Source organism: Ictalurus punctatus, chromosome 12, assembly GCF_001660625.3.
Source record: "Ictalurus punctatus breed USDA103 chromosome 12, Coco_2.0, whole genome shotgun sequence".
Lineage (NCBI taxonomy): Eukaryota > Metazoa > Chordata > Actinopteri > Siluriformes > Ictaluridae > Ictalurus > Ictalurus punctatus.
The window spans coordinates 19,600,332-19,626,305 of NC_030427.2; the positions used below are offsets into that span (position 1 = coordinate 19,600,332).

The 25,974-nt window shown below is 40.5% G+C and overlaps 2 protein-coding genes across 8 annotated transcripts; both read right to left on the reverse strand.

The window, feature by feature from the left end:
- Window positions 1-475: 475 nt before the first annotated feature.
- dbpa (D site albumin promoter binding protein a) lies at window positions 476-10,587 on the reverse strand. Its single transcript, XM_017481743.3, has 4 exons — window positions 9,560-10,587; window positions 8,221-8,637; window positions 1,941-2,188; window positions 476-1,299 (listed from the first exon to the last, which is right to left on the reverse strand). The coding sequence occupies exons 1-4, from the start codon at window positions 9,738-9,740 to the stop codon at window positions 1,084-1,086; spliced, it is 1,062 nt and encodes a 353-aa protein (XP_017337232.1). The 5' UTR covers window positions 9,741-10,587; the 3' UTR covers window positions 476-1,083.
- Window positions 10,588-12,250: 1,663 nt separating this feature from the next.
- znf865 (zinc finger protein 865) lies at window positions 12,251-21,510 on the reverse strand. Of its 7 annotated transcripts, none has more exons than XM_053684057.1 (5): window positions 21,154-21,510; window positions 20,573-20,661; window positions 19,534-19,605; window positions 18,335-18,555; window positions 12,251-18,057 (listed from the first exon to the last, which is right to left on the reverse strand). In XM_053684057.1, exon 5 carries the CDS (start codon window positions 18,004-18,006, stop codon window positions 13,483-13,485), a length of 4,524 nt encoding a protein of 1,507 aa, XP_053540032.1. In that variant the 5' UTR covers window positions 18,007-18,057; window positions 18,335-18,555; window positions 19,534-19,605; window positions 20,573-20,661; window positions 21,154-21,510; the 3' UTR covers window positions 12,251-13,482. The 7 variants fall into 7 exon arrangements, with proteins under 7 accessions (XP_053540032.1, XP_017337234.1, XP_017337233.1 ...); XM_017481745.3 differs by having other exon boundaries at window positions 18,315-18,555; XM_017481744.3 differs by having other exon boundaries at window positions 18,315-18,555; window positions 19,491-19,605.
- Window positions 21,511-25,974: the final 4,464 nt, after the last annotated feature.

Here is a 25,974-nt window from a genome sequence, read left to right on the forward strand (position 1 = left end):
AAAGTCCAGTTTGTGTGTTTATGTGGAATAGAAACTCAAACAATTAAATATATACATGGAAAATCTTTTGTACATCCGTTCCTCTAATGTAGTGACAGGGTGTAATGTCCAGACCTCCTGCTTTCTCCTTTTGTCTGTTTGCATTCAACTCAGGACAAAACAAACAAAAACTGAAGAAAAGGAATTCAACATATATAAAATTAGGTACTGTAACAAATCCATAACATCCTTTCGAAACACTGTTTAGTTCAACACCAGCTGGACTTATTTTAGCACAGCTGGCCATCATTGCTCTGATAGTTCTGTCCGTCATGGCAGTCTGACTTGATTCATCTCATTCTCAGACTTTCTCACCAAGCAACCTGATTTCAAAAACATCCTCATATACGTAGCCCTCTTTCTTCACAAATGCCCCTACCCACCCATATATATATATATATATATATATATATATATATATATATATATATATATATATATAAATTAAATATAGAGGAAAAAATTATTTCCAAAATTTCTTTACCTGTCTGCACCTGTAAGTATAAAAATATACAATTTTCCTGCTTAAATCTTTGTGCCGTCTTATCCTCTGCTCCCCTTTCTTCTATTCTGTGTTAATTGTCCTTTGCTGTGTCAAAAATATACAAGGTCTTTTTTTTGTCATAGAAAATATCGCCAGCGTCATCTGCATAATCTTCTAAGAAAGAAATAACAAGAATAAGAAATGCCCGTAAAGTCTTAGCAACACTGTATATCGAGTCGACGACTTCCTGTAAAAACGTACACAAGCTTAAAATGGCAAACGTTAGGGTTTTGCGTAGTATTACAGCCGAAAAGAACAATATGAAAGTGAACAGTGTTTCTTATAGACTTTCTGAGCATTCCCTTTCACTAGGATTACTGAGCTGTTAGCAACTATTTGTTGCAGCCATGCACAATGCCACACGTTTAAAGAAACATGATCTGTAGTGCATGTTTAGGAAAACGTCTGCTAAATTTCTGATTGTGGTTTAACAGCCCTGCCCTTAAACTGCCTTTTCAAGAGATCGTGCTGCTTCTACTTTTTCTCTTTAATTCTCCTCTTCATAAGTCTCCATGGCGATTCTCATATTTGTTGATGATGTTGCGACAGCGGCCAAGCTCTTTGCGCATATCAGCCACTTCCTGTCGGAGCGCCGCATTCTCTCGCTCGAGGAAAGCAGCACGGACGGATATCTGGTTCTCCTTAAGGCGCCGTGCATCACGTGATCGCTTCGCCGCCTCGTTGTTCTTTACACGTCGGTTCCAGTACTTTTCATCCTTCAGTAGGTGAAAAGAAGGGCAGGGGAGAGGAGGACAAAAAAAAAAGATGAGTGATCAGGTCCTAGTTGCAGCAAAGTGTCAAGATATAAATATGAATATATTTACAGGAAAGTAAATATGGAGCTTATTAAAATCTACTTGAATCACAAATAGTTAAAAGTTATGCACCCTGGGCTTGCTTCTATATTGCATGGTATTATAGTTGACAGTATACCTTAGTTTAGCCAATCTGCTTTACCAGACCACATTTGCAATATCGCTCTATTTTAATCTTTTTTGGGGTTTAAATGCATTGTTTTCATTCTGGGCTTGTTTTAAAAAGGTAGCTAAAAAAATATCATACCCTGGAAGCTTTAAGGACTATAGGGCAAACGGAAAATTGATTAAATCACCTAGTCAGAATACGGATAAACAAAAAATATAGCTCTGACAGACAAAAAGGAAAAAACTACAGTGGGGTCCAAAGGTCTGAGAGCACTAACAAAGATGCTTCTGTTTGGCATTCGTTTTTATTTAACACAAAGGTTTTTCATTACAAATGATATCGTCAGCAATAACTGGAGTGAAAAGTAATATTTTCAGAGGTCTCAGACTTTTGGAGCCCACCGTATACACACAGGAAGGCCACATATTGCTACCTTCTGCTCGTCGGGCACCAACATTTTGCGAGCCTTCTTGATCATAGGCTGAGGCTTGAGTTCCTCCTCAGAAAAGCGATGTCGCCGTGGGTCGAACGCTTCCTGGCCCGGTACACTGGACAGTGCCAGGTCAGCAGGGTCAGGGTCAAAGTTCACCATGACATCGGCCGCAGGGGCACCTGAGCTGGGCACTGGTGGAGGTGGGCAGGAGGAGCTGGGAGATGGGTCCTGCTGCATGGCCTGTCCACCTGAGGTAGACACAGAAGTCAGTGAGGGAACATAGGTTGAAATTTTTTTGTTGTTGCAGTATTCAACATTCATGAACGCAGAGATATTTCTGTCATCGGTCTCCCTCTGGTGGGCTCCTTTAAAGGACAACTCCACCCTGAAACACCTTAAATATGTTTATATTGAAATACCTTTGATGTGCTCAGCAATTCTGGTGAGAATTTATCAGTTGCTGTATTTTTTCATTTTATGCGTCACCTTTAATCACATGTTAATGAGTTAAGTTTAAAATAAATTCATTTTAAAAAGTGAATTCAGTAATACATTAAATAAACTATAGATGCCATTAAAGATCATGTTATTTTTAAAAGATTCATATGAAAGTCGTTTATGGAGAATTATTCCTTTAACAGCTCTGTGTTTGGATTGTGCCACACTTTATGCACACTGCTTTATATAAATGTTCCTGCAAAATAAATAATTGTAAATGTACATGGTCACACTCGTCGCTCAGATTGACTGCAGTCACACAATGCAGCCACCAGGGGTCAGTCATAAACCAAGCAACAACTCCAGCACATTCTTTCAAAGCCATGTCTTTTACAGCTATACTCTCAACTCCACTCAAAGGAAAAACATTCAGTCCCATTAACTTCGAAAGAAATGATAGTTTATTACACTTTTACCATGATGGTAGATGCTACATACTAATACAGACATAAATCACTTGTACAGTCCATACACGAATGTTGTTTATTTTGGACATTGCATGGCAGTTATTTCCGAGTCAATATATAATTTTCATATCACGCGATGTGGTGGTACAGTGGCACAGCATCTTACAGCTCCAGGGGTTGATCCTGGGCTTGGGTTTCTTCTGGCTTCTTTGGTTTCCTCCCACTGACCAAAAACATGTTGTTAGGCGGATTTGTGACTAAATTGCCCCTAGGTGTGAATGACTGCATGAATATGTGTGTGTGTTTGTGCGTGGCTTCCTGCAATGAACTGCCATCCAATCCAGGGTGTATTCCCACCTCACACCCAGGGTTCCAGAGATTCACAGCAACCCTGACCAGGATAAAGCACTTACTAATAATTCCCTGAACACCATGCTGAAAAATCCAGCTTAGTCCAACTAACTAGCAGTCACCAAAATACAGGCCAAAGTGGTCAAGCTGGTAGACTATATTTGCCATATAAATGGAAATGACAACAATAAGGCAATTAGAAAATTTCAAACAAACATTTATTGGTTAGTTTAGAAAAGTAATACGATGGAAAATAAATTACCAGCAACCAACCCTGGTAGTTCATGGCTCTCAAACTTTTTGGGCAAATGAAATTACCCCAAATGAACATTATGAATTTTCTGTGACCCCTCAAGCCTTGACCACATTACATCCAGATTTATAACATACGAGAAGCAGAGTAGTCTGGTTTATACTTGACACATGGTTTTGCATGTGCATGCAGAATCACAGTTGTCATGTGAGCTGCATTGTTCACACACTCACTGCATATCTTGTGTACCTCTTGAGGATTTAAAAGCAACAGTCACTAGAATGCACATCAGAGATAAAACATCCCAGTCTGCCAGCTTTCCAAAGTGAACTGTAAAATGTTTAACATTTAATCACTGTGGATGAAAATCATTAAACACACTGACTAGCTCTGTCTCTCTTAAAACTTCCTGCCGTCTTCATGAATGTTGTCATGGGCAGCATCTCGAATCTATAACTCTGACTTTACATTTGAAAGTATTTACTAATCTAGAAAATTCAGATGGTTGGTACACAAAACAGAGCTTTAGGTAGGGTTGAAGGTGACATGAGAGTTTGCTTTTTTTAATGTAAAAAATAAATGTAAACTATAAAAGGAAAACTGATTGGGGTTGGTACTCAATAACTCTCTAGAACAGTGCATAAGGATGTGATTTGAGACACAATGCCAGTTTGTTTAAAGGAGGTAGATGGACAGAGACAGTTGTTCATTGTAATTGTATGCAGCATGTTAGGATAGTAAAAAAGACTTGAAAAGCACAGATTAATTTAAACATGGCTTGTCTGAACGCAAGTCATATGTCTTCGATATGTCTAATATTAATTTGTAAAATAATTGAATCAAACAAAAGAGGAGATTGAAGAGGAGTTTCCGGTCTGGGAATCCCTGTGGTAGCTGGTCAGGTCATGCTGGATTTGCAGTAGAATATTTATCACTGTTTACGACGACATTTCAAAAATACTACATCTTGTCCTATTTTAAACAATCCTCAGGAGCTTCACATTCAGGATTTGGCTTAATCACACTCTATGTGATACGACTGAGTGCGTGTGATGCATGTTTACTGCTAGTTTAGCTTCTTATTTTAGATAAATGTGAGCATAGTCAAACAAAAATTTTAATATTCTATTCTGTTTGTTTTTTGTTTTTTTAATAAACAGAATGTATTATTGCTTTAAACACAGCTGACAGGCAAACAGCTTGTAAACTTACAACAGCTTGGACCATAACAGAGATAAGACTTTCTCCAACAAGACCTTGCATTACTACTAAAAACTAGCTTACTAAAACAGCTGATGTTAGCGAGCCAGCTAAAAGATGAATTTTGTTACAGGCTCTTTCACATGGTACTCAATAATTGCACATGGATGTGTATAATAAAAGATATTTATTCTCATAGCACGTCTGTAATCCCTGCTAAAAAAAAAAGGAAACCATCACAGAAATTCTAATGGTTCCCACCACAAATAAAATTACACACCGTCAGCTAAGCATTGAAACCATTACCATTAGTGGTACTTAATGGTATCCACTAGACATAACATGCCAACATGCCACCAATAGCAGGCAACAAATTATCAGTAAAGACCCACAGGGACCATTACAATTTCCATTAAAACCAATACAATTCCCATTTAACCATTACAAACTCTATGAGGGTTTCTGTCATTTTATTTTTCAGCAGGGATGGCAGCAGATATACTTCAATCTTTTGTTTATGGTTGTGTCCCCAACCATGTCCTATTGTACTAAGCAGGATATCGGTACAACAACTCCACCTATATTATTTGGCCGTCATATTTGGTGAGCAGAGGCAGCTTGCGGTTCAGACCGGAATTCTTGTTGAATGTGTGTTACGCATTTCTCGTAGGATTCAGATTAACCCATGTAAAGAAGGACGCAGCATAACCCAATCCAACATCTTGTACCTTTATGTATGAAATGTAAATATTACTGTATTAAGGATGGCTTCTACAACGTGTATTCAAAGCTTGTGAATATTGTCCGGGCCGGGCTTAACAGTAATGAGTTTTCTCTTAGGAACTTTGAGAATTAATAGTCATTACGTTAAATAGTTACAGATTTCTTCTTCAGACGTAAGAATCAAATTGTGTTTGTCAAATTTAACCGCTATTTAGTCGACAGCTAGCAAGCGATTAACAATATTACTTTATTTGTACTGTCTAGCTACTATAGATAATAAATATATTTAAGGCTTTTCTACAGATTTTGTCCAGTGCTATCTTAGTACACTGTCAACAAAGTACAAGCAACATGTTTTGAGGGAAAACACAAAAATGTGCAAGACTCCAGAACCAGGACTGGGAACCTCTGCTCTAGTGCATACACATGAACATACACACACACACACACATACACACAATTCAAGGTTTTTTACTGTATATATTGGATTTATTGGTCTTAAGTGAGCTTCTGTTTTGGGGGTTTATCTTGTATCACGTGTTTGCAAGGGACATCACATAAAAACGACAAAGATAACTCTCAAAGTCACAGCTACAAGGGATTTTCTCTCTCGCTCTCTCTCATATGCACATTCGGCCCTCCCACTTTTCTTGTGCCCCTCCCCTTCCCTTGCTCTCTCCCCTCATTGCTCTCTGCATCGGCACGTGACGAGTCGCCTGCACATGGCCTCAACGTGTGAGACACAGAGCAAGAGGGAGGACGAGGGAACAAGCTTCAAAAACACGCAAAGAAAACACACACACTGCTAGAGTCCACCCCTCCCTTTCCTATTTCTCTCCCTCTTTTCCTTTCTGTTTCTTTGCTTATTCCTCAGCTGTTTTCCCTTTCTTTCTATTGGACCTCTGTTCCAATGGCTCTTTAATTCCAGATTTGTTCAAATCAAATCAACATACAGTGAAATAGAAGACTGAAAAGTCCAGCTGAGGGTTAACTTGTTTGTTCAACGGCCTAACAGTGTGCGCGTCGGCTGTGCTGGGATTTGAATTCACAATGTTCCTGCCACTAGCACAGAACCTCAGTCACTAAGCTATCACCACTTATCCTTTACCTCATATTGAGCTGCATGCACATACATTCTACAATGATACTGTGATTTTGTACAACATAAACTTGAATTAAGACCTAACACTATTCAAAGTAGTTGGTGTCTGCCAGCATGCAGTCAATCTAACAGCCCTCACACCATTCATCATAATTAGTTATATGCTCTGGTTGCAGATAACCCTTCTGGCACATTAAAGCCCTTTCTTATAAAGGTTAAATGTGATTGTTAAATGTGAGGTTACATCTGCTAATGACATTAGACTACTGGGCTAACTCATACCTGAACTCTGTGTTAAAACATGGTTTCTCTCACTCGCTATTGTTTGGGTTTGATTCTAGGAAAAGGAAATTGTGCAGTGTATTGTAGTGTGGTACAATATTATATTATCTGTATGACAATACCAGCTACTGTATGTTAGTAAACTCCACTGGTCAAATTGTGAATAACGCCAACATTCGCTAAGATCTCTTTTTTATATTTATTGATTTCTGAAGCTTTACAGTTTCTGTCAAAAATTTGAGTCATCGCCAGCTTACCACACTCCATCTTATAATAAAAGCGCCAGTCTTTATATTAAATACAAACAAACAGCAATGTTATAGCCCCCAATTAACCAAACGTGTATGTTGCTACAAAGACATGAGTGAGACAGTGATTTTGTGGACAATGATTGGAAGGAAGAAAGAAAAAAAAAAAATGCAAAAATAGCCATGTGATCAACTTTAAGATTTAGTGGACTTTTTTTTTTGTAAAATTTGGACTGGAGTTTGGAGCAACCTCCATTTCTAAAATTTATTGCACTGGATATGAGAAGCCAAGTGCCTCAGGGAAGGTAGTTTATGCCTCGCTGCAACATTAACCAGTGAGTCTGTGCAGCTCGAATTCACAACAATCCACATGCTCCTGGGGTCAGATGACAACATCCACAGATAAGAGCATCTACAGCATACACCCACTTCTATCTGGATGAATACACTATGTCTTTTTCCCCACAAACTGTTACCACAAAATTGGAAGCACACAATTACATGAAATGTCTCTGTATGCTGCAGCATTACAGTTTATTTTCACCGGAACCAAGAGGCCCCAAACCTGTTCCAGCATGACGCATAGTGCACAAAGCGAGCTCCATGAAGACATGGTGTGTCAAGGTTGGAAGAAGTTGATAGAACTCGAGTGTCCTGCACAGAGCCCTGACCTCAACCCCACTGAACACCTTTGGGATGAACCGGAACTGGAGCCTCCTCCACATCCCAACATCAGTACCTGACTTCAATCACACTAATGCTCTTGTAGCTGAATGAACACAAATCCCCACAGCCACACTCCAACATCTAGTGGAAAGCCTTCCCAGAAGAGTGGAGCTTATTATAACAGCAAAGGGGGAATAAATCTGGAATGGATGTTCAACAATCATATGGGTGTGATGGTCAGGGGTGCACCGACACAAATATGTACTACTCCTTTTAAGTATCTGTCAAAAATGCACTACTAACATTCTTTACAATGAAAACAATGCATTCAAAAACAGCTCACTACAGCGGTTGCCAGTGTAGAAAAATTATGCTCCATCAACACATAAAGTGACACTGACAATCCAGATCAAGTGTAGCTCAGGCCAAGTGTCAATTCTACCCACTGACAATTTCCTCAGGCAAACACACTCACTACTTACCAGCAATGCATGTAAATGAGATTTTGACAGACTCCAAAAATTCTATGTGAACGCTGCCTAATGCTTACCGTGCAGACACTCAGGACTTCCCAGCATCCCTGGGGTTGGGACCTGTGGCACGTCTAGTCCCAGAAGGGAGGACGAAGACGACGAAGATGAGAGGGAAGAGATGGAGGAGGCTGAGGAGGATCTGGGAGACGGTGAGGAGCTCTGGCTTGGAATGGCTGATTGCATGCTCTGCGAAGGGATGAGGGCCTGAGCACTGGAGGTGTTGCCCAGTGGCATGCACCCCATGCCGTTCTCCGTCAAGAACTCCTCCAAGTCCATGAACTGCCGCTGGAATAAACCACCATCACATGGTAGAGCGCGTTCCCATAGCAATGGACCCAGGAAAGCCGTCTGGGACGAGCTGCGCATAGATCCATTGGCCCCAGTGCCAATTCCACCTAGTGAGTCCTCATCCGAGTCCAACGGTTTGTCTTGATCTATAACAAAAACACATATTTGGGTTGTTATATCAGGATGTCTTACTCTCATCTTCTAAGCTTTGAAGTGTTCACTGTAGTAATAGTATTGAGCATTAAAAATGCCATACACTTGCACAGAATTCCTAGTATGATGTTAAAATGCTTCGAAATCTATAAATAGTGATGCTTGTTATAATGGGTGCCTGTTACAAACTACACAAGCTGTAGAAACCTGGTATATGGTCTGGGGGATGAAGAAGAGGAATGACAGGAATAGTACACCAAAATAGTGACTATCAATGAGTGATGCGTTAAGATGAGGTGGTCAGAGGTTGATCAAAAAGAAGAAAAAAAAGAAAAAAAGAGCTGTAGTTATTGGAGGAGGGGGACTAAAACGAGTAGGACGAGAAAGGAGAAAAGGAGATTGCGTGGGTGTATCTGAGGGCGTTGAATAAAGGCTGAAGAGAAAAAGCTCTGCAACCAGAGCCAATACAGAAATCTTCATGTGAAAATTTATCCAAAAAAATTAAAACCTATCCTTATTGACAGTCTCTTTATATAACTTCCAGATGCATTTTAAATCTGAAGAAGCAGCGACGTTTGCAAGATACATTTGTCCAGAATCTTTATCATCATCATGCATTACTGACATCTTGACCATGACAGAAAGAAATGCATGAGAGCTCAAATAAACTGCCTTCTAATATATCAAACAATAAATGGTCACCTTTAAGAAACACAACTAAAACACACCTGGATTTGATTCGACGCACAAAATGATCACTGATGGATTCTCATATGTAGTAGGCAAGCTGAATAGTAATAATACTGTTACTACCCATTTAGACTACATCACTGAGGGGTTGTAGGCCTCAGAGAGAGAGAGAGAGAGAGAGAGAGAGAGAGAGAGAGAGAGAGAGAGAGAGAGAGAGAGACTCACCGATCATCTCACAGCAGTCTTTCCCTCTGCTGTCTCCTTTAATGGGAAGCTGGAGAAGAGACTTGAGACTGGCCACTGAGCCCAGGTGCCCGTTGGCTGCTGTAGTAGTAGGGCCAAACTGTGCACTACCTCCAGAGGGAAGATCTGGAGGAGGTAAAAGCTGAGAAAGAGGCCTGGACATAGCCTGACTATACTTGTCTTGGGTTCACTTTTAAATCACAATCGACCAACTTGAAATTAAACAAAAAAAAATTATATATATATCTATCTATCTATATATATATATATATCTATATATATATAGTGAGTGAGAATGATAGAGAGGAAGTGTTTCCGGATGAATCCCTCAGCTGACCATTGATGATAAGAGGATAGGAGAGGGTTTACACCTCAAACCGCATCCAGAATGCTTTCCCAAAGTGCTTAATCCATTATTATTTTTTATTATTATTATTATAGTTATACGAACAGATATCAGGATCTCTCTATTCAGTAGCACTGTGCTCCATCTTCTCGTCAAGTATCGCAGCTTCTCGCCGCCTTTAAACGGTTTAAACCTGGCGCCCAGGACGCTTCTTGGTCTCTGATATCAACAAAAGTTGAAGGCAACGAATTGAAGCTCGGAGTCTTGACGTGTTCGCCGTAGCTTAGTCCGCTTATTTGCTGACATTTGGCACCAATTTGAGCTGGGGCTTCTTCGGGTCGGGATAAAAATATTCCCCGAAAAAGCGAATTAGCTGGAAACGACAGGCGTCCATTAACGCCAGTGGTGCGACGGTTTTTTTTCCTCTCTAAGACGCGCAGCCGACAAAAAGCGTCCAATCTTTAACGCTCTACTACTCGACTGTCCTTTAATAGGCTCAATACAGGAATGATCTGCTGCACCGGTTTTTTGTTTTTCTTTCTCCTCTGACGTTATTTACTTGATGTTGTCAACCGTCGCCTGCTCCGAGTCAGTCAAACGAGCGCTCGCGGAATCGCGGCTACGGTCAGCTGGAACGAACACGGGCGAGCTCTCGTGACGTCACCTCTCACGGGGACGGAGGAGCGCTGAGGGGCGCTGTTCATGAATAAATTATGATAGGGGGGCGGGGCGCATGAATATTAATTACGTCAGCTTTGGAGAACGCACCCAATTCAGGCTTAAGTTATAACCTATTAATTAATGAAGAAATGCTCTGGTCGTCGTGACGCTCTCTCTTCCAAGAGAAAAAAAAATCATGGCGTGTGCCTAAAGCGTTTAACGAGATCATGTTTAAATCTGTTTGTTTTAGAGATTTTAAAAATCTTTAGTATTTTAAATATTATACATTCAAAACACCACTTAATACACTAATAGCTAATAACAAGTGCGTATGCGTGACTTAAATGACCTGATATTGCCAGGAGCTCCAACAGTACGTAGAAGACACAAATATTTTGCCCAACGGTTTCAAAACTCGTGGCCCAAACTCGAGCACATGGCCCATGCACGCGCGGTTACTATCTTACCGGCAGCCTTCCCGCGATGCGATTGGACTAAAGTAGGTCAGTGCTGGCCCTTCACCGCATCCCATTGGTCCAATTTAAGACACTTGCTCCGCCCCTATCTGCTCCCACTATTGCTAGGGCCGCGTGAGATGCGATGCGATGAAAACAACACCGCCGTAGGTGAGATCCAGTGGATTAGTAGTGCAGACAACTCCTACAAACTCTGGAAAGTCGCATGGCTTCAAAACGAAAATCATTAGGACTTAATTGTGTGTGGTATTATTATTATTATTATCTTTCCGTTTGTATTATACTTTAAACACAACACCTCTAATGGAAAAGCCATGTCGCTGGATATTTTCCTTTATAAATAGGGCAGGGGGGATGGTTACGTATATATGCATGTACGAGGCATGAAAATATTCTGTACTATGCATAAAGGTTCTCCTATAAAATCACTAACATACACAAACCATGCATTATACATAATTTAATTTCATTTTTAAAATACTGCTGTGTATGGGGAATTTTCAACAGTACCCTTGACCAGCAAGGCACAAGGAAGGGGTCATATACGAGTCTTTTACCACCATCTAGTGAACTTCTTGTATACTGCATCTTAAGATTTTATTTTATTTTTTAAGTTTTTTTTTTTTTTTTTTTTAAACTGGTATAATTAAAAACCTTTGGAAACAATTGTAATGTTCTGTCCATTTTAAATCAGTTAAGACTCAACTCCAAACTCAGTTGGTTCAAACCGTTTAGAGGGGGGATGGCAACAACATCAACAACAACAAAGACAGCACTGAACTCATTCCACTTTCATTAGGTTGGAGCTAGAACAACCTCAAAGAACAGACGGCTGTGTGCCCCTGCCACGGCAACCCTGCAGGCATTCTCCTCCCCGCCTCTAATGGCGTATGGCACTGCAGAGGGCATGTGCCAGGACATGTGAGTGGAGAAAGCTCCAGAAAGGCAAGACAGCAGCACTGGAAGTGCCAGGTGCGTGCCACCTGGTCGATTTTAAAAGCTTTTCTAAACTCCCATCTATGCCTTTAATGTTAGGCCTTTCTTCCTCACAAGGCAGAGCTTAAAGAACAGGGTGAGGTTTTATACGTCAAAATAATATCAAAAGTATCTTGGGTGACTTTAATTTTTTATTGGTTTTTTGGTGTGCCTTACTATTTTTTGCTGTTGCAGAAAACAGGGAAAAAACGATAGTTTAGTATTTATATGCCATATTTTAGTTTACTGAGATTACACTGGGACAGAGGCGCTAAGCAAAGTATTGAAATGTATACAATAGTGTTGGGGACCTGTGCTATACTTGTTTAGATTAGACGGGGGGGGGGGGGGGGGGGGGGGGGGCTGGGGGTTAAAAAGGAAAAAAAAAAATAAAAATAAAAAAATCACATTGATACATATATTCCCCTCGTCTTAAAAACATACACACACGCCCAACCACAAATAGTACAAATGATTAAAAAACTTGCACTCTGAAGAATACAAAAAGCAACAAAAAAACAAGTGATACATAAAATATAATACGCATTTTACAGTACGGACTGGTTTCTCCACTCTTACCCAGGCCAATCCATCACAACCAAAAGATATAACACTTGTCATAGAAATACCTACAAAATTACATATTTCTTAAAAAACAGGTGACATTAAACTCATGGCATCTATTGAGCTATGGTGCCCCCACCCCATCGGTTATGCAATGATTTTCACATGATTTGAAAGTTTTGAGGCAAGAATGAGTATTAGTTTTCAATGTTAACGTTTGAAAACCTAAGTGTCTTAGTACAGTTGTCCTTATAGAATAAAACAATTATGTTCAACAACTTCCCACCCAGCAACATTAGTCCCCAGACAAGCATTTCTATAAACACAAGACTACTGGGGGTAGGGCACAGGCCACAAGAAACAGAAGTTACATATATTTGAAAATAAAAGACTATACTGTCCAAAATTTTAAGTAATAAGGGGAAAGTCACTTAGAGAAAAAAAAATGTGTTACCGTTGAGATTAGTTCACTCTTACTGGTTTTGCATTCATTATCGCAGCACAAAAAATTTTTACGAAAATACGTAATGAATGTTTTTTTTTTGTTTGTTTTTTTTAAGAGGATAGAGATGCTACTATAACAACAAAGGTGCTACCAAATAGTCCCATAATCTAAAATATTCTTCCCCTTTGGAGAAACCATGTTTCAGATCCATGTCCTTAATGGATGTGTCTTGTCTTTTCTTGTTTAGATACAGGCTTAATGTTCATGTTGTTATAAGAGGCACTCCCTTGGCTGGAACCAGAGACCATCTATATAATGTGTGTGTGTGACTAAATTTGTAGTGGATTCAAAGCAGAATTTCCACTGTGGATTAGGGGTCTCTAGGGTTTTTAAAACTCATCAGTTTTGACGGTCATGTTTTCTTCAGCATGAAAAATACTTAGTGCCTGTACTCCGCAATGCCACCTGATCTTTCCATATAATACTCTCCTTTCTGAGAATAAGTCCCCTTTGGTGTTTTTCGTCCTGCACCAACTCGTCTACAAGCAAATTTATGCCTCTGTAGCAGGGCAGCATTCCAGAACCGTGAGGGGCATTGGGGGCAAGAGAAAGATCCTTGGGAAAGGTGCCGAGCCCGATGGCGAAGAGCTGAGAGGAGCCTTCGAGAACGCTTACCGCAGACTATACATCGCAGGCGAGCCCGACAGCCATGTTTCCTTGGGGGGTGCCTTATCACACGGTGAACTGAATGGGTTATCCGTCGTGTAAAGGTGGTGGAAGGACAGATAGGACATGTAAAGAACCTTAAGGGAACCATCAAAGACCTCAAACTTCTCAATTTCAACCCACCCGCACGCCATGTACCAACCCCTAAATTAATCCCAATTCCTCCAGTATACTTGGCCCACTTTAACTGGGCTATCCACCTTTTACGCTTAAGTTGTTGCTGAAGCCTGCTTTTTTTTCTCTGCAAAAATCTATGCCACCTTGCGTTCTCAAATTCACAGAATCCACCGACAAACCTAATTTTTTTCTTCTTTTTTTTCTTTTTCTGGGCAACATCTCCATGCACCTGTAGAAGTTGATGATGGAGATGCTGGGGCTGCATTTGAAAAGAGTGCTGCTGGTGGTGGTACTGAGAAATGTGGAGTGGAGAGGATGAAATGTGGATATGAGGGGGAGCAGAATGAATGGGGTTTCCTGTAATCCCTTGATAAATCTGTTGTCCCTTCCCGCTTATTGGCTGCTGATGGGAAAGGGGCCCTATAGTGGAGTGAGAGTAGTGAGGGTGTTGAGGGTGTGAAGGGGCATTGGTATTCGAACTATGAGGACCTGACTCTGGTGTATAGAAGAGTGGGGAATAGCCAGCAGGTTGAGAGTGAAGATGCTGTGTATGAGCAATGGTTGAATGCGTTTGCTGTACACCATGACTTCCATTGTCTGGAGCCAGACTAAGGAGAACATTAGTGGCAGTCTCGCTTTCTGTTAAGGATGATGTATTTCCAGCAGATCCACTTGCTGTTGGCTGGGAGGTTGGTCCAGCACGTGCTAAACCGTGCTGTGATAAGCGATGCCTTGTCAGACTGTTGGAGTAAGCAAAGGCTTTTCCACACACTTCACATGAAAACAGTTTCTCCCCACCGTGTTCATGAATGGCTTGGTGATGAGCAGTCAAATGGAAGTGATGGCGAAATGATTTCCAGCAAATTTCACATGTATAAAGCTTAGGAGGGGGCTGGTTGGACGTGCCAGCACTGGATCCTTGAGCTTTATTTTGAGAATAAGGATAATATGATCCAGGGGCTGTTTGACTGCCATCTTGATGAACTGTTCCTCCTTGATTTGTCGAAGACTTGGTTTTACTCCGTCTTGGCTTGAAATCCCCTCTGAGGTGCAGCTTTTCATGTCTTTTCAGACTTTGTGCATACCCAAAATCTTTTCCGCAAAGGGAGCATTTGTAATTTTTCTCCCCTGAATGAACAGTCTGATGTTTAGTAAGATGGAAAGGCTCTCGAAAATCTTTGCCACAAACATCACAATGGAATGGCTTTTCTCCTGTATGAACACGCTCGTGCCGGCGGAGGGTCTCGCGTCTGCCAAAGCCACGCCCACAAACAGTGCATAAATAAGGCCTTTCTGCTCCATCCCCACGAGCCCCATTCTGGTTATTCCGCCTACGCTTTACACCCTCTCCAGAGATACCACCAGGCCTAGGTTCCCTCTTTTGTCTGGGCTTCCTTGGCCGCTTCGGTTTGGCATTAGATGTGGCATTTTGTGAATTAGGCTGCTGCTGAGCAGGATGAGACAAAGGCATCATGGATCCATTCAAACACTCGTCATTTCCTCCATTTCCTGCAGATGTAGAAGATGGGCCACTCAGAGACCCAAAACCAAGACCCCCTAACAAACCTCCAATTATATCTCTTCGTTCCTCTCTTCCCCCACTGCTGTTTATTTCAGGCAAGACGGAGGCAGCAGCAGCTGCAGCTATCGCAGACATGGCACTGCTGGTAACTTCATCTTCTGAGTCATCTAGAAGAGAAGAAAGTGGAAGATGTTGCTGCTGTTGGTGATGGTGATGTTGTTGCTGATTTGGAGGGTGTGGGTGAAGTGTTGGAGCTAGTGGAGCTTTTCTGAGGGCAGGCCCTGACATGCTGTTAGTACAAGAGCCATCTCCAGAGTATGAGGTCAGGGTACCCTGTGGTCTACGATAATCATCAACTCTATAGGATGCTTGGTAGGGATCTCTTGAATAGGCCGAATTATATTTCCCTTCTGGCTTATCACCAGTACTTGGATTCCCTCCTCTTCCCTGTGGATACAGGACATCACACGACATCTCGGTTGCACCTCCCTCGGCTTTCGCATAAACCAATTCTTTATCATTTCCTATCTGTCCACCTTGGTATTCACTACCTTCCACTTTGTCTTCGGAACTCACTGAACTGCCATCGCTGCTTCTCGAACTCGATCCCCTACCTGGTTTGCCACATGAGCCAGAGGCAGCATGGTTAAGCAATGAGGTACTCTCTCTAAAGCAGCGATCACAAGCTGGACAGCGATAAGGTTTATCCTCATGAATTTTCTCATGTCGCGTAAGAGATTCACGCCGGTTAAAAGATCTCTCACAGGTAGAACAAGCATATGGCCGTGCACCAGAATGTATAACACCATGCTGAAGGAGATGTCCTCTTTTCTTGAAACCTTTCCCACATTCACTGCAACAATATGTCTTATCTGGACTTGGGCATGAAGAGGAAGGATCAGGATTGGACTGATTTGGTTCATGTTGATGATGGGCATTTTGCTGAGATATGCCATCTTGTGTTGAGTGAGGGAGACTTGTATCTGACTGATGTTGATGAACCGTATTTGGAGTTGTGTTAACGCTGCTATTGGGACCTGTACCCCCTCCTTCATGGCTACGTACGTGTCTACGGAGACTATGGAGGTGTGTGAATGACTTGCCACACTCTCCACAGTGATAAGGCTCAGGCTGAGTAACAGTGGGAGTCATTGCAGATTGATTATCAGATTTCGGTATCTGTGAAACATTTGTTACCAACACAGAGGCAGAATTTGAGGAGGGGGCAGAGGAAGAGACAGTTGAAGAAGAGGAGGAGGACGGTGTTGAAGAGGAGAGGATTGAGGATGGGTCACTACCAAGACCTCTCATGCCAACCCCTGCACCTCCTCCAACAAGGCCAGAAGACCCATCATGGCCATGTGCCCCAGAGCTGCTATGGCAATTAGTACTGCTACTGCTACCACTACTGCCATCAGTTTTCCTCTGGGGCAGGTATCCGGCCATTGCTTTCTTTCTCCTGCTGCCACTACCTCCGCTTCCTCCAGCCACAGATGTACCATCCCCTTTCCCATCATCCTTTGGAGTAGAGAGATGAAGTGGAAGAGGGAGAGGAAGACCAGCTTCCTGTTGCATTAGGGAAGCTAGTTGATTGGAGGAAAGAACAGGGATGCCTTGAAAATCAAATCCACTAAGTGGTGATGGTTGAGGTGCAGGATGAAGAGGGTGATGTGGGTGAGCATGGCTGTGAGGGTGAGACAATGCATGCGGTGGTAGCTGCTGCTGTTGCTGCTGAGGCTGAGGGGTTGGGTGGCCATGTGTGTGAGAGGGGTGAAGTGCTGGGGGAGGAGCTAGACCTGTGTTTGAGTCTGTAAGACCAAGATGATTATGGGGACCCTGTTGAACTAGGAACTGCTCAAGGCTAGCATTGGTAGGCATTCCAGAAAGGAAGTACTGGTTGGCTGCAAGCATGCAACTAAATTGCTGGTGTAAACTACGTGCCTCAGACTGAGCCCCAACCAGTCCAGCTACTGTACTGCTGCTCGTAGCAGGGTTATTGGAGGTGGTGGTTGAACTGGAGGGAGAAGGTGATGAAGACGATGGTCCAGGTGATGGCTGAGGCACAGAGAGACCAGGGTGCAAGGGTGGTGGCGGTGGGGGAGCCGATGTTACAACTCCTCCAATCACTCCAGAACCACCAGTACTACTACCACCTGCAAAATCAAACCGTCCCATCCCTGAGTGAAGTTGCTCTTGTGCTAGAGCAGCCTCTGCAGGGTGAAAAGGACGCAAAAATTGCGGGTATCCAGAAGTTGAACTGCCAGTACTGCTCATCTTGCTAGATTTGCGAGAGCTTTGTGAGGAAGAAGACTGCGTTTGCTGGGGGATGGGTGGAGGTGGTGCACTCATTTTGGCAAAAAGCGACGAGGAATCTGAAAACGCATTACTTCTAGATCCTTGCAGGGAGCCTAGGCCGAGCCCAGAGAGGAGAGCTCCAGAGGCCTCACCCTGTTGTTGCTGCTGCTGAAGCTGTTGCTGGTGTTGAAGTTGCTGTTGGTGCTGCAGCTGTCGTTCAAACCCTAGGCCTTTGAACTGATGAGCCTGGTGCCCACTAAGCATTTCTAAAATGTCCATTGGGTACTTTCCAAACTGGAACATTTCCCTCACTGTTGAGGGACACTCCTCTGGTTCCTTCTCGTTCCCTTGTTGCTGCAGTAAAAAGAACACATCTATTTAATTAAATGATATGCAAAAATTAATGGCACCATTGATATTTAACACAAATTCACAAGAATCTACTTCTATTGTTGTGCATACTCAATTATTTTAAATCCCAGAAAAAAATTAACTCATTGTAAAACATTGGAAGTCTAATCCATTTAAAAGTCCTATGTAATGCAATCACTTATGTATAACAATATAAATTTAGTTTAGAATTTTCTGCTCATAGTAATCTAAAATCTTACCGGTGAGGGAATGTTCTTACTTATTTATCTCACAGGCATTTAAAGAAATGGTCCCCATTTGTGTGTTCCTTATTAAATGCCGTCTTTGCCGTTCAGTTCAGTTCAAATCACAGTGAAAAGGAAAAACAAGCAATGCCAGAATGTCCACTGAATGGGATGAAGTCCCAAGTTGGAAGACCAAGAGCACAGCAGCAAAATGATCCAGTTGTTCGTGCCTCTGTCTGCCGTCAGCAACCTCATTCTAATTTAAAAAAAATTAATTAATTAAAACAAGGAAGATCAATATACAATTCTGATGTTATATAGTGATATATAAGTGATATAGTATAAAGATGTATTCAGTAGTCAGGTGGGCACAGATTCATGAATACTCAGGCTGTAAGAAATAAATACATGCCAATGTAGCAAGCGAACAAGTGTAGCTGAACTTCTAAACAGGGTTTTTTGTTTTGGTGAGACTATCATGAGCACCAACTATGCACACTCCAGTTACTGAATAATAAAATAATTGGCCCATGTGTTCACAGATACATTATATGGCCAAACCTTTGTGGACACTTGACCATCACACCAATATGTGCTTGCTGAACATCCCATTCCAGATTTAGTCTTCCCACCCATTTGCTGTTATAATAACCCCCGCTCTCTCTTCTAGGAAGGCTTTCCACTAGATTCTGGGGCGTGGCTGTGGGGATTTGTGTTCATTCAGCTACAAGCGCATTAGTGAGGTTGAGGTCAGGTGCTGATGATGGGATGTCGAGGAGGCTCCAGTTCATCCCAAAGGTGTTCAGTGGGGTTGAGGTCAGGGCTCTGTGCAGGAAACTTGACAATTTGGAAGAACCACTCCAACCTTGGTGAACCATGGACCTTCATGGAGCTCACTTTGAGCACTGGGTGTCATGCTGGAACAGGTTTGGGCCTCTTAGTTCCAGTGAACGGAAACTAATCTTACAGCATACAAAAATATTCTATACAATTGTGTGCTACAAATTTTGTGACAACAGAACCAGATATGGGTGTGATGGTCAAGTGTCCATAAAGGATTTATGCATAGTGACTTTTTTTTATAACAAAATTCTAAGTTGACCTTATTGGTTTAAATGTCTTTCATTGACATGTTGGTCTATTTTTAACTCCTGTATATATTCCTATATGCCCATAAAGCCATACAACTACCCCCTGGCAGTGGCACCAAAGCCCTTGCTTCATTTCTACCCACAGGGACCAGAGCAGCGGCGATTTTAATCCTTTTAATCCGTCCAGATCTCCCTCACCTCCGCATCTGCACACTCTGGAAAACAGAGAGAGGGTTCCAAAGCTTCAATGTTCACGCTAATACCGCCAAATTCATTGTTCTGGTCGTCTTAGACAGCTAACTAGCCTAGCAGAGTTGTTTGTCAACCACGCCCCTTAAGTCGACACACCTGCATCATACATCACGTTTGATGTCTCCCTAACTTCTAGGTTGAATTTCTCTAGTCAGACACCAATTTTTTTTTTAATTATTTGTAGGATGAATCCCATGTTCTCAACACGCTGGGCCAAAAACTGAAACTGGGAGCAACTAGCCTATGGTGTAAATTTCTGGTAGACATGCATCTTAAAAACTACTAAAAAATCTAATAGGCACTGTGTAACAAGGCTCAATAAGTTCTGTTTTAGATCACGAACCTCCAAAAGAAATTTGGTGGCCAAATTCTCAGTTCATCCATAGATTAATCGACACGTTGAAAAGGGTGAACAAGCAAATACATTTCTGCTTGTTTTTAAGAGCACAACATCTAACTTCTTGCAGGAGGAAGGTAAAATACATTATGAACCAACACATTAGCACCAGAATCACTATGTACATCAGTAGTATTTAATGGACCTTTCCTGTTCTGAGCACTGGGTTTATAAGTCTTGATTACTAAAAATAATTATAAAGAACACTCAGTTTTCTGAGAAGTGCATCCTATTCAGTGTTAATGTTCTCATAAAGAGGCCAGTTTCTACTTTTTTTTCTATAAATAAAAATACTTAAAACTTAATACAAAAGATATTACAAACACGAGCAATGTTAGCACCTTCTGTGATAAATGTCATACTTAGCCTTCAAACATGGCCAACACACACACGTTCAAAATAAGCTATAAACTTAACACCAGTTGTAAGACTGACTAAGGCTTTGATTCAGGTCATAACTCGTCAAAGTAGCACTGTGTAAAAGAAAACCAAAGACAAAACAAACACGTTATATTTCGACTAGGAGAACTCACCAAACTCGAGTACTTGTGCTGAAGTGTTCAGTGTCGGTGCTCTTACTCCGGTTACTCGGAGTTTTGTTAGCTTAGAAGAGAATGAGGGACTGAAGAGAACGAAGGCTTTTTTTTATATAATCACATCCCTCAAAGTACAAATATTTTAAATTCTCATAAATGAAGCGATATTTTAATACATATTTATATACGCATATCAAAATTCCAAGCAATTTGGCGTAAAATGACGAATGCGAACCGTGTCTTGGAAGACAAGTTATTTACGGGTTTCCAAAAATAGTTTTAAAAGTATTATAGAGTGATTATTAAAGCGGTATAATTAGTTAAGTGAATAAGGGTAATTAATGTGTGTCCAATGCGTTCGCTCGTTAGCCAGCCTGCTATCTATGTATCTATCTATGCATGTACCTAGTTAGCTAACGTTAGCTAAATAAACACGGTATTCTGTTTCAGCGTTCATCGGTGCACCATTAAACCATCCGACTTGGTATGTGGCATACGTTTATGTTCAACCATACAAGTTCAACATGAAAGGAGTTATATGCAAAAGGTGAATAAGGAAAAAAGGCGCCGAAACGTACATGTACACAAAGGCGGTTTCCGATTTCAGGTTAGCGGGTCATTTTTCCTCATCCTCCCGTCGAAAACAGTTTCAAAGGCCTCTCCATTGGCCCAAGAGCTCTGTTGTCGCCCCGTTAACCAAACCCTATTTCCGTTCGGTTAGCTGGCTAATGCAAACTGATCGCTTTACAAGGCGACCTATTTTCGGTCGCTGAACCGCGTATTAATCAAATTCGTCCTTTTCAGGGTTTCTCCTTTCCTTTAATCAGTGTTATTAGCCAAATATTTCCCCCCTGTGTCATTTTTTTTAATGTCCCCGTCTTCCTGTAGGCGCTTATGTTCGTTTCACAGTGGTCGTTTCCGGGCAGTGATACAGTTCCGGCCAGTGTCGCACGATAAAGTGTCCGGCTGCGTTCATTTTGCAGCGGTGAAAATGTACTTACTTACTTACTTTGCAGGCTTAAAAGTGCAAAACATAACGCTTGAGAATCATTTTACGTGGCTTAATGCTTATAATAGAAGTTAAATAAATATATAAGCAAATAAATGCATTCTACGTCGAAGTCCAGCCATGTCTCCAATAGCAGACTTGGTCGATAAATATTCAAAAATAAAAACAAAACAAAAGTGCACACTCGGGAAAAAATAAACAAGACTCTTGTAAGAGCGTACAAATGTGAAACTTTTAAGTTGTAAATATATGACTCGGGGAAAACTTAGAGCGGCAAATGCAGACCGATATTGATAAAACTATGAACGTTTTAATGGTATGATTACCGAGTGTACATCATCAAAGCAGTTGTTTGGAAGGAAAGCGTAACACAAACAAAGGGGAAATTAGGGAAATAACTTAGTAAACAGTGTTTTATGACCGTAACGGTACACCCAATGTCACGGCTCCGAAGCCATTTTACCCACAAGCTGCTGCTGTTTCCCCCTTTCTGAATGACTCGCTTGACCCTGCCCCTCAAAATGGCGAATACTAGTGATGTCTCATTTGTTTCCTTGTGGACCACATATACGTGATATACGTTTAAGTAAACTCGGAATACTCCTCCTTTTTCCATTAATCAAATAATCAAATGTACAACTTCAATAAGTTTTGTATAAAGAGACAATGCGATTAATAAAAAAAAATGGCTATGCAAAATCGTAAAAGCATGCGCATTTATTAAAGTGAGAAGTAAAACTTAGGGGCGGATCCAAACATTACACTCGAGCAAGCTCAACCTACTTATTACGCTATTTAATACTTATTGCAAATCCCTGCTGGAAAAAAACAAACAAAATACAATAGAAGACACCACAGAAATTCAAATAACATTACAAACCATCAGCCAACCATTAAAACCATTACCATTATTGGTCCTTAATGGTATCCAATAGACGTAGGCAACAAATCACCAGTAGAGACCCACATCGACCATTATAGTTTCCATTAAAACCATTACAGATTCTGTGAGGGTCTCTATTGTCGTCGTCCCCCCCCCAGCAGAGAGATAATTCTATTCATGCATTTGTTTGTATGTAATTAAATATTATAGCATTACATATCCATGTTGTGGGATGATTTCTCTTAGGAAGACATTGTGTGCCATAAAAAAACATGCATTTTTAGTATTGCAGTAGAAAAGAAGCGAGTTCTGTATTTAAAATACATGTATTGCTTTTTTTTTCTTAATTGCAGTGCTACCACAGTAGTTTTTTAACTTATTTTACTGCACTGTACTACAGGTCTACAGTTTATATAGCATTTTTATTTCTCCATTACTATTGTGTATTACTCCACACTCCATATAGTCAGTTGACACTATCCTGCTGAAAAACAAAATAGAAACCATCGCAGAAATTCTAATGGTTTCCACTACAAATAACATTAAAAACCATCAGCTAACCACCAAAACCATTACCATTATGGGTCCTTAATGGTATCCACTAGATATAACATGCCACTAATATAAGGCAACAAATTACCAGTAGAAACCCACAGAGACCATTACAGTTTCCATTAAAACCAATAAAATTTTCATTATAAACATTAAAACCATTACAAATTCTATGGGGGTTTCTATTATATTTTGTTTTGTTTTGTTTTTCAACAGGGTAGGGCTGCAAATGTAATCAAAATGTATTATTATTATTATTATTATTATTATTATTATTATTATTATTATTTAGTGTGATTCACAAAGAACACAATTGTAAAGAGCTGTCATAACAAAATATCTTAAAATTTGGTAATGAACGTGTGTGTGCGTGTGTGTGTCATTAGAGTAGGACTGCAGAGTGAAACTAATATACAGGTAGATATGAGTGTGGTTAGGCACTTGAAGAATGCAGAGAAGTGAGAATGTAAGTGAGCAGGGAAGTGAAAAAAGAGATACACTGGCTAGATCTATTATATCGTCTTTATATTCTTGCGATTTTTAGTGTGGAGGAAGGACTTGGAAGGAAACTAGGTAGGAAACCAGATTTGGTGTAGCCAAGGAATGTTGATTATGTCTAGATAAACATAACAGTTATTTGGATTTATATAGATGTCTGTCATACTAAAAGCAGCAGTTCAAAAGTAAACAAGCACAAAAGCAAATGCAACCCTGCTGAAAAAATCCAGTTTGACAAACTCGTAAGATCATCTTTGTGGGTTGTTAAATTACTTTCCAAATTCTAAAGTGATCAATAAAGGTTTGAGGGGTTTTTTTGTTGTTTGTTTTTTTTGTTGTTTTTTTTTGTAATTGCCTTACTGTTGTTATTTTCTTAAACATAACTTATTTACAATGTAGCATTAGTAGTGATAATCCAGTTTCCATCTACCAGTACTTACCAGCTGGCAAACATGGCATACCAGCTTGACTAGATCAGCCTGTGTTTTGGCAGTTTGTATTTTTAAACAAGGAAATCACATATCGGCCATCAGTGGCTTGGGTAAACTGTTCACTTCTTCACCCTTACAAATTCTGTTCTACCAGGACTAATATATTCAATTAGATTGAATTAAAATAAAATTAATGAAAGTAAGAATGATCAGTCCCAAATCTAATAAACTTTAGGGATTTATACCTAAGGCATTTCTTGTATTTCTAGGCTAGTCCACAATCCCAATACAGTGGTGCTTGAAAGTTTGTGTGAAACCTTTGGAATTTTCTATATGTTTGCATAAATATGAAACATCATCAGATTTTCACACAAGTCCTAAAAGTAAATAAAGGGAACCCGATTAAGACGTTGGGCTACTGATCGGAAATTCACGATTTCAAACCCCAGCAAGACCCTTAACCCTCAACTGCTCAGATGCATAAAAATGAGATAAATGTAAGTCGCGCTGGATAAGGGTGTCTGCCAAATTCCATAAATGTCAACGTGAACCACTAGGATTGGCAGTTAGTTTGAAGGTAAAATTAGAGTCAGGGGTTTTCAATCAATGGGATGACAATCAGGTGTGAATGAGGACTCTGTTTTATTTAAAGAACAGGGATCTAGCAAAGTCTGATCTTCACAACACATGTTTGTGGAACTGTATCATGGCACAAAGAAAGATTTCTGAAGACCTAAGAAAAAGATGCTCATCAGGCTGGAAAAGGTTACAAAACCATCTCTAAAGAGTTTGGACTCCACCAATCCACAGTCAGATAGATTATTTACAAATCAAGTCAAATAGAAGAAAATCAAGACCTCTGTTACACTCCCCAGGAGTGGTCATCCAAAAAAGATCACTCCAAGAGCAAGATGTGTAATAATCTGCAAGGTTACAAAGGAACCCAGGGTAACTTCTTAGCAACTAAAGGCTTCTCTCACATTGGCTAATGTTAATGTTTATGAGTCCACCATCAGGAGAACACTGAACAACAATGGTGTGCATGGCAGGGTTGCAAGGAGAAAATCACTGCTCTCCAAAAAGATCATTGCTGCCCTTCTGCAGTTTGCTAAAGATCACATGGAAAAGCCAGAAGGCTGTTGGGGAAAAAATTGTGGATGGATGAGACCAACATAGAAATTTTTGATTATATGAGAAGCGTTATTTTTGGTGAAAGGAAAACACTGAATTCCAGCATAAGAACCTTGTCACATCTGTGAAACATGGTGATGGCAGTATCATGGATTGCGCCTGTTTTGCTGCATCTTGTCCAGGACGACTTGCCATCATTGATGGAACAATGAATTCTGAATTATACCAGTGAATTGTAAAGGAAAATGTCAGGACATCTGTCCATGAACTGAATCTCAAGAGAAAGTGGGTCATGCAGCTGGACAGTGACCCTAAGCACAGAAGTCATTCCATTTTAGAATAGTTAAAGAAGAGTAAAGTTATGTGACTAATTAATTAACCATAAAAAAAATTTTTACTGGATAATTAAATAACTAAGATGTTAAATCAAGACTTAATAATTAATAATAAAAATTGAATATAGTCCATTGTTTATTTCAATGTTTATTTATTTATTTCCTTTTTGCTATTCATTTAGTTCATGCTTTGGCCTTTTGGGAATGCCATGGAACAATTAAATCTGTCAATAACTTTCATTAAAACTAACAGGAGGGACTAATGTTTGATTGAATGATCTATTCAAATTAATTTATTTTGCTTGGAGGCCTATGCAGAGTTAACTCAAGTTGATTAAATGGCTGCTACTACTACCACACACACACACACACACACACACACACACACACTCTTTCTCTCTCTCTCTTTCTCTCTCTCTCTCTCTGAACTGAGCACCATCCCACTGCAATATTTGCACATTCCTGCACTGACTCTATTGCATTTTTGCTGCTACTGTACTTATAAAAAATATATTATTTAATATCTTGTCACTGTTATACATTTTACTTGGCTGCTACTG